The 9,607-nt window shown below is 39.2% G+C and overlaps 1 protein-coding gene across 6 annotated transcripts in view; it reads left to right on the top strand.

The window, feature by feature from the left end:
* Window positions 1-8,264: 8,264 nt before the first annotated feature.
* The window catches only part of PEX5L (peroxisomal biogenesis factor 5 like), a 243,910-nt gene continuing 242,567 nt past the window's right edge, over window positions 8,265-9,607 (top strand). For 4 of the 6 annotated variants that reach the window (XM_054479453.2, XM_054479450.2, XM_054479451.2 and 1 more), the window contains exon 1: window positions 8,271-8,702. In XM_054479453.2, the coding sequence (XP_054335428.1) occupies window positions 8,682-8,702 (21 nt within the window). In that variant the 5' untranslated portion in view covers window positions 8,271-8,681. Of the gene's footprint in view, window positions 8,703-9,607 lie in introns of all 6 variants that reach the window. The other 2 variants (XM_054479447.2, XM_054479457.2) reach the window with 2 other exon arrangements.

Below are 9,607 nucleotides of genomic sequence, written 5' to 3'. Positions count from 1 at the left end.
TACATATGCCCCATGTATATATATACACACATATACTGCTATATATATTATAATAGAAATCACTTTTTTCGTTAATATTTACTAACATATTTTCCATGCCATTAGTTTCTAAATCACTCTTTTTAGATGATGAATGGTATTCTATCATACTCAAATGAATAAATTACCATTTTCCTATTGTTGGTCATTTAAGTTGTTTCCAATTTCCCATTATTAGAAAGCAATTCTTTACACATAAATCTTAGTGGAAATTCATGATTATTTAAAAATTTTTGAAAATGGAAATATTGTCACTGGACATTACTATTTTTGAAGCTCTTGATCCGTATTGCCAAACCACCCTCCAGAAAAGTTGCACTAAGGACAATGCCCCCTGCAATGTAGAAAAGGGTCAATTTCAAGCACATCTCCAATACTGAGCATCTTCTCAAAAAAAAAAAAGAAAAAAAAGAAAGAGAGAGAGAGAGAACTTTGCCAACTCAATAAGCAACAATGACACTGCTATGTTTAAGTAACCATTCCTTTCATTACTATTTTTGCTAACTTATTTATTTATTAATCATTTATTATTTTGAACATTTAAATTTCTTTATTTAGTGAATTTTTATTTTATATTTTGCCCTTGTTCCTATTGGATTTTTCATCTTCCAAAAATGTATTCATAAAAGGTATTTGCAATATAATTGCCCATTTTCTGTCATTTATGTTGTGAATACTTTTTCTTCTCAAAGTCTGAGAAATTTCAAAGCTCAAGTATATTTTCATTTACCAAACTGAATCAATTTCCTTAGGAGTATTTGCTGGTATAAAATGAGCCGCATCCATTCATTACAGCAGAGAATCTACAAAATTTTCACCCACCCCCCTACAACTCAAATCCTTATCTTTCTTCACATTGGTTAGAAGAACCACATTTTCAACACTGGCCTAGGTGTCCCTGATTTTCAGGAAGGTCTGATAGGCTGGTCAAGTGGTTCTCACATTCCTTTTCCTGGGATTCCAGGTCTTTTGAGGTGGACAAAGAGGATTGGCCAGAGCTGAGACCTTGATCTGATCCCTTAACTTGTCCCTTAACTTGTCCAGCTCTCAATTTCTTCAGCAGTAAAGTGATTACCATAATCCATTTTAGTTTTATCTCTGATACAGTTAATAGTACATGTGCCTGAAAATAACTTTTCATTAGAGGGCTTAAAAGACTTCATTGGTTTTCAATGCTGAATTCCTTATTTTGCCGAATGAGTAAAATTCATAATTTTTTTTGATTAACATTAACTTTTTTGCATATTTACTGACAAAAAATTGACTGCATCACTTTGGAAGACTGAAAAGACTATTAATGGAAAGATGGAAATATATTCATTCAATAATGCTGGGCACTGTGCTCAGCCCTGAGGAAACAGTAGTGTATAAGAACAACCTCTGCTTGCTAGGATGTACAGCATAGTGGTGAAGGCAGGTCTGCAAATAAACAATTACAGTCTTGTGAGATAACACTGATGAGGAGTGCATGCAACCACTATGTAATCATGAATAAAGCATGCAGAGTAAAGGAAAACATCATAGTGGAGCTGACACTTGAACAAAGGCCTGAAGCAAACATATGTATTTCCTAGCACTTGAAGGAGAAGAAGGAAGGGAGCAAGTTGCAAGTAGAGGGAACATCAAATGCTCAGGCATGGAGGTATGACCCACTGTGGCATATGCAGGGGACTGCAATCAGCTGAAGAAGTCTAGACTATAATTGGGGACTTGTAGGAAAAGAAGTTTGGAAGGAATAATAGTGAAGAGCTTTGCTTACTCTAAAATAAAATGTGGGTTTTATCCTCCTGTTAATGGAGAAAGTTAATTTATTTCAAATATATATATATTTAAAAGTAATTTACATTTATTTTTGAATGTTGACTTTCATTACTTCATAGAGAATAGATTAGAATGAAGAAAAAGAGGAGGACAAAAAATGTAGGAGGCTTTCACAAATAGTCCAGGAGAGATATGAGTCGAAACTAAGATACTATGAATGTTTATTACAATAATATATAATATTCTAGTGAGTCACTCTTTTTGGAATTAAAAAATCTAAGCTCTACCATCCAGTTGCAAAATGCCATAGGCTGTAACAAATACCAAGATTATCTTGTTTTAAAACATTTTAATTTTACAAGCATTTACACATAGGCATTATATATCACATCAAAATCTTAGTTCTTTTTTCAAAAGTAGCCTTAAGATTTCATTTTCCTGCTGACAACTGTCTGTTGTAAAAGAGGTAAATCAGAATAGGATACTCAAGAAAAGATAACTACTTTAACCAGGATTAGAAACTATAATTCCCAATTCCTTATAAGACTTTATCACCTCTATAGGTGTTTTAATGTTGCTTATCTCTTTCTGCAGCATGAACTCTTTTAAAAATCAAATCCCTTCTTTTTGTGAGTAACAAAACCAACGTCATTTTCACTGATATAAAGTAGAGCTTTGGTTCAATAATATTCCTGAAATGCCTTTCTGCAGATGTTCATGAGGATAGCTACCTTTTCCTAAGTCTAACTATTCATCCACTATATTTTCTCCCTAATGTACTAATTTATCAAAAATATTTTTTCAGATATCAGTATTTTGTGGCATGAATTGAATTTGGTCATTACTAGTGTACTTTGAGTTAATTATACCCCCAAATTCCTTTATTTATTCATAAATAGAATTATTTATTTCACGTTAAAAAATCACTTTAGGAATTAGGCACTTGACCTTGTTGGTCCTCACATTCTTTACTTGAAAAAGCAGGGAATCAGTCCACAGAACTATAAGCTTCTTCTCTCCAGCCTTAATATTGTGTGATTCTACATAAAATCAATGACAGTGTCATTAATATTTTATTCAAAAGAATTATATTTTAAATTCATATTCAGAATAAATTATTTTAGAATTATTTTATTTTCTTGGTTTTCATACTGTTTCAATACTTCTCAAGTAATTTATTTTCTACAATTATTATTGAGAATTTTCTACATACATGATATCATAAGTTATTTAAGAATAAAAATGAATAAAACAAGGTTCTTGTCTCTACATCTGCCTACATCTAATAGAGAGTTAAAAAGCACAGAAATAACTAAACAAAAGAAAAATTTTGGGGGCCTGGTGTAGTGGCTCACACCTGTAATTCCAGCACTTTGGGAGGATGAGTCAGGACGCTCCCTTGAGGCCAGGAGTTCAAGACTACCCTGAGCAATATAAAAAGACCTTAACTCTACAAAAAAGGTTTTTAAAAAAATTAGCCAGGTATGGTGGTGCATGCCTGTAGTTTCAGCAACTCAGGAAGCTGAGGCAGGAGGATCACTTGAGCCAAGGAGTTTGAGGCTACAGTGAACTATGATCATGCCACGGCACTGCCGTCTAAACAATAGAGCAAGACCCTGTCTTCAAAACAACAAAAAAGGAAAAACTATAATTAAAAGAATGTCATTTGGCATATCATAAAGAAGTTCCCAGGAAAGAGAAGTATTCAGTTAGAGGATGAAGAAAGGCTTCAGGAAGGAAATGGAATTTGAAACCAAATTTGATAAATGAATGAGGTTTTATTCAAGAGGAGTGGGGAGAGAGAGTACATTCCAAGAAGAGGCAAGAGTATGAGTATAACTTGGGCTGACTTTGGGGAATAATTAAAAAGCAGGGTTATTGCAAAAGGTAGAGAACATACGGAACTGAAAAAAGACAGGGTCAGTCTATGGAAAGCCACTGTATTCATAAGTATCCTTTTGGTTGCAAGTGACCAAAAATCCAGTAAACCAGAAAAGAGATGGCACTAGCTGAAATAACTTAAAGGTTACTTTAGACTAGCTTTTAAGTGTGGTTTATTTAGTGGCTCAAATTTTGTCTCCTGGAGCCTGCCTGGATTATTTTTCCCCCAGGTTGGTTTTCTTTTCAGGATTGGTGTGCTGGATTCTGGCAGTTCCAAGCTAACATCAGTAGAACATCCAGTCCAGAGGAAGAATCAATCTGCTCCCAAGTAGTCCTGGAGCTGAGTTCATTTCCCTGATTGACTGACTTGGGTAATACGCCCATCTCCAACTGTGACCAATGGCGACGGAATGCACCGGTTGGCTCAGCCTGGGTGCTATGTTGCACCCCCAAAGCCTGGTAGTAAAATGTTTCCTACCACACAAATGGACCAGAGTGAGGAAGAGATGGTTATTCAAAGCAAAGAGCCTTGAGAAAAGAGGCTTCCTGCCAGTAGAAGAGGATGTTGCTCTGGGCAGCAAATGATATTCCATGACTACAAATAAAAAGCTGAAGTTTTGGGACATTAGTGGGCAATGGAAAGCCACTAAAGATTTCTGAACTGAGCAGCATTGTGATTAATGCTGACCTTTATAAAATTAATCTGGCTGCGATGTATATGATAGGTTGACGTAGGAGATGAACGGAGGTGATAAAACTAGCTTTAAGTGATAAGAGGTTTAGGGAATCTGGGCTAGGATGGCAGGGGTAACAGTAGAAAGGAGTAGTCAAAAGCAAGAAATATTTTTGTTCACAAATGTTTTCTCACCAGGAATAAGAAACTCTAGAAAGTACACTTAATATTAAAAGCAATATTGGATCACTGAAAAAACATTGTCCTAAAGAGTAAACAAACATAGTGTAATTTCTTAAATTGGTTTAATAGGAGGCCCAGCTCTGAGGCATCCAGCTTGTTTGGTCATTTGGAAGAACATTGCTGCCATCTCCTCATCATCAGAGTCCACATACTTTTATTATTCATAATTCTTCCTGGCAGCCTGGGGTCGGCTATGTGGGCTTCCCAAATTTTTTCCAGATCAAATGGCCTGAAACACCAGCTAATCTCATTCTATGTGTGGAAGAGACAAAAAGGGTAAGTGGGCAAACTTTAACAAAATGTTCCTCCTTCTGATTGAACAACAAATACCAATTAGTCATTTTAATTTTGGTCTACAATTATTTTGGACTTTTGTTCTCTCCTGCACCATCTTTCAGCACCAGAGTTTGAATTCTATAGATTATGAAAGAATGATTGAATCATCAAAAGACTCTTATCTCTGATTTTTAAGTCCACAAGAACACTAACCTCATCATTTTTACTAAGCTTTTTCAAAGATTTAATAAATCCTGAATTTGCAATACCCATTTGAAATGCAGGAGGATTCACTTACTAATAAGCAAAATTAAATTTTGTCAATACAAAATAGATTCTACTGCTACCTCTCAATTATTTAATTGTATTACAGTGATTAAAATTGCAGTGGTACTAAGCACATTTCTTGCTGTAAGAAAGCTGAATGTGCTGATTTTATGCCAAGTCCACTGACCACTCAAAATACAGTGAGATTATTTTATAAATGGGGTGCAATATGCATTCTTCTTCTCTTGTGGTACTGAGGTTGCTCATGTGTTATCACTGCAAAAGGCAAGAGCTAGCTTTGCCACACATTTACATGAATAAATAAACCTTCTATGCCACAGTGCCACAGTGCTGGTCAAATTTTATGGTGCATACAAGCACCTGGGGATCTTGTTGAAACGCATATTCTAATTCAGTAGGTCAGAAATGGCACCCAAGAGTCTGCATTTCTTACAAGCTCCCAGGACATGCTGATGTTGCTGGTCCACATGCCATGTTTTGAGTAACAAGGGTCTTCAAATTTAATTACAAAATAAATCTTTCGTAAAATATTTTTCTGGACCTAGGTTATTAGACATGCATTGTTTCTGAGGAAAACAAAGATAATTCAAATCTCATTCCTAGTCTAAGAAATATTCTAGGAAAGTGAAAGTTAAGCTTAACCAATCAGAAACCACAAACTAACCTCTAACTATGGACTTTCCATTAGAATGATCCAAATAAGTCCAGTATTCCTCTTTAACCAAATAATTTCTTTGCTCTGCTTCCACATTTACCCTATAAACTCTTTCCCTTCAACGACTTCCGACAGAGTCCCCAACTGCTTTTGGTCTGCTGCTGCCTGATGCGTGAATGGCTGTTTGCTCAAAAAAACCCTTTAAGATTTTAATGTGCCTTAGTTTATCTTCTAACAGAAGGGATAAGTGTGCAGAGGAATTCTTCACAAAGGAAAGCTTTCACTCCTGAGATTTTGAGAATGTAGGCAGTAACGAAATGAGTAACTCAGGCTTAAGAAGAGAATATATTGAGTTCTAGCTTCAACTCTAGGCAGTTGCCATTCTGATCCAAATGCTTTTATGGTTGTTGGCTCCTTGAACCTGCCGTTAGATAATATAAGCATATAATGGATTGGAAAACTTTGACCCTATTGTTACCTCACAGATTTCTAGTACTTTTAAATCAAAGCACTATACTTTTCCCAGTTTTTATATCAACATGATAGTATTCTATGATAATTAGTCCCATTTTAAAATCTGCAGTACTTGAGGTCTCAGAAAATCAGTCCTCATCTTTTCTGAACTGGGAAAAAAAATGTCTGTTTGCATATTCATATATCATGGTTGGTAATTTACAACTTCCTTTGCATACATTCAGTCCTCAGCAGCTCTGTGCAGCACACTAGGTAGATATTTGTCTTATTTCAAAATTGAGGAAATAGAGAGTTGGTACACTTGCCCAAGAGAGCAGTGAGGTAGTGAGATGGAACTAGCACCTCTTGTTGCTGACTCCAAGTCCTGTGCTGTGTCCTATAAAGAACAATAAAATAAGAACTGGATGGCACTTTACAGTTTACAGTGCTTATGAACATAGCTCAATTTTCAGGGTAAAAAAAAATAAGTTTTTTATACAGAGTTTAGACATGAAAAAACTGATGTCCAAAGTAGTAAAAGGAAATTGTCCAAGGGTAACTACTGGTGGAATCTAATAAGAATCCATGTCTCCTGCTTACAAGTCTTAGTCCTTTTGTGTTTGTTTGGCTGGTTGTTTTAGGACCTCAGATGCATTGAATTGGTTCATTTCACATTCTTTTGTTCATTTCACATTCTCCTCATTAGTCCGTACATGGTTCTATTTTATTTAGTTACACAGTAATTTTTAATAGGATATTAGATGTCCTATGAATCACTACCTGGCATAGAAGATAAGGCATTAACATCTAACCTTCAAGTGAAATGCTTCCCCATCTCTTTCCCTGCTTCCCCTCACCCAGGGTCACCAACATTCGGAACACTATATTCATTGTTCCACTGCTTTCCTTTTTATATTGTTGTATATGAATATATGAATACACATTGACATTTCTGGGGGTTTTTTAAACTTTATAAAAAGCATATTATGCTATATGCAATATTTTGGGGATATCATGCTGTACATAATATGAGGGGCCTGTAGAATTGGAGATATTTTTACCAACAAAATTAGGTAATCACAGTATACACCACCCCGTGGTGTGTGTGTATATATGAACATTTATTGTGTATTGTGTAGACACATCAAACTACCCAGTCTCAACTTGAGACATATTTAAATGCACTCTTCATATATGTGTGTATGTGTGTGTAAGTGTATAGTAGCAAAGGTCTATTCATTCAACAAATATTTATTGTGTGCCTGCCATGTGTCAGGAAGTACTAAATACCTTACTGTGCACACCCGTGCAAAACCAAGTGCAACACTCCACCCCCCCTAAAAAAAGTCCCTGATCTCATGGAAATAACATTGTACAGAGGGAGAGACAGACAATACATTTAATAAATATGGAAAATATAAAGGATGTTAGGTGATGTTACGTGCTAGGGAAAAAAATAAAGCATGCCAGATCCTTAGGGACTAGGGTTTGCCGTTTTAAATAGAATGCTCGGCGATGAACTGGGGATGAGGGGAGCGGGGAGTCTTTATTTAACGGGTGATACGGAGGTTAACTTTCTAGAGCTGAATCAGAAGCGAAGTAAACTCTTCGGCAACCCCCGCACTCAGCCTATAATGTCTGTAAGATAACAGGCTCAGTCGCGGTGGATGGCCCCCGGAGAGACGATGCATGTCTTCCCGCCTTTCTTCCAGCCGGCCATCCCCTCCGCTAGAATCGCCCTGCCCGCCGACGCCGCACCTGAACGCCGCGCTGCGGCCGTTGTACACCAGCGCGACCACCGCCCGCCGGCACCTCGCCTTGCCGCCGCGCGCGCGCGCAGCCCCGAGGACGCGCTCGGGGAGCGCGCACCGCCCGGGGCCGCCCTCGGGCCGCTCCCAGGCCCCTGGGAACGCGCGCGCGTGCCCGGCCCCGCGGCCTCTCGGCAGGCACGCGGCCGGGAGGACGGCGCGCGCCCCGCTCGGCAGCTGCGGCGGCGGCTGGTGTAGGCGCTCACGTCAGGACTGGGAGGAGGGGGTTCGCAGCTCAGAGAGTGAGAGAGACATGAGGCAACCTGGCAGGAAGCGAGAAAGAGTTCGGCGAAGAAGCAGTGAGTTCTAGAGACGCCCCGCGAGCAGGACCCACGCCTGCAGGAGAGCGTGGCCGACCCGGCTCCTCGCTTTCTCTGCGCGCTCTCCCGCGTCCGCTTTCAGCACCCCGAGCGGAGAACAGTTCCCGGCAGTCCGCAGCGCTGCCGAGTGGCCGCCGGCCGGCCGAGTACCCGGCGCTGCAGGGGGCTCAGGAGCACCCTCTGAGAACCGGCTGTGCACCCACCTTCTCCCCTCTTGGTGGGCAAGTAAGCACGGGGAAAAAGCGTCCGGTGGCCTCAGGGAGCCCTGAAGAAACCGAAGCAGAATGTACCAGGGACACATGCAGGTAAGACATTTCTGTAGGGCTGGAGAGAATTCTTGGGGGCTAATTTAAGAGCAAGGCGGTTCACCAAGTTTCTGTGGTCAAGTGCTGCCTTCGCACAACTCAACAAGTGAAGTGATGCAACATGACCGTGACATTTCTGTCCGGTGCTGCCGGGAAAACTAGACCGGTTTCCGAGGGTGGGAGAAGGGGAGGGAAGACCTCAGAACTTCGATTGGGAAGTTTGTTTTCCGTGCATTCCCTGAGCCTGTTTCTTTAAACAGGATCAAGGAATCGAAACAGAGGAGACCCTGGAGATGACCGTGTTTCCGTTGTAATCCTATTGATGCATCTCAGCATGTATGTCAACTGAAGGGCAAACAATAATAGGAAAGACAAAGCTTTTCCTTTACCGTCTGAAAAGGTTGCTTGACTTAGAACACTCTGTCACTTTCGTTTCATTTTTTAAAGTGTTATATTTAAAAAACGATTTATACTGTATTTTCCCCCCTTCACATTGTGGGACATTGCCATCTACTCCAATAGTCACAGGATGACTTGGGAGGATGAATTTCAAACACATGTCCAAGAAGCTCTAATGTTTTTCAGGGGAGGTGCTGCCTCCGGTTGTTATTAATGTTCTTCTGAGCTGAGCCGCTGCTTCTTTCCGATGCAAACACTCTACTCTCTTGGGCAAGATTACTTTAACCTTGACTCCAGTTCTCATTCATATGGTTGGTTCTTTCTTATAAAGGCAGATATATGCTTTGGGAGAAAAATTAAATACTAACTCAGCTTTCTAAAGTATGAACTGGACTCTTTATTGCTCCTAAATGGTTTAGTCATCAGGTTTGGTGTTTGGGCTTCCTTTACATTCCAAAGATGGTCAAATACAATCATTATGTGTGATGCCTTTATCCTGGTGTGTA

The sequence above is a fragment of the Pongo pygmaeus genome, chromosome 2, assembly GCF_028885625.2.
Source record: "Pongo pygmaeus isolate AG05252 chromosome 2, NHGRI_mPonPyg2-v2.0_pri, whole genome shotgun sequence".
Lineage (NCBI taxonomy): Eukaryota > Metazoa > Chordata > Mammalia > Primates > Hominidae > Pongo > Pongo pygmaeus.
This window is presented reverse-complemented; position numbering and strand designations above follow the sequence as displayed.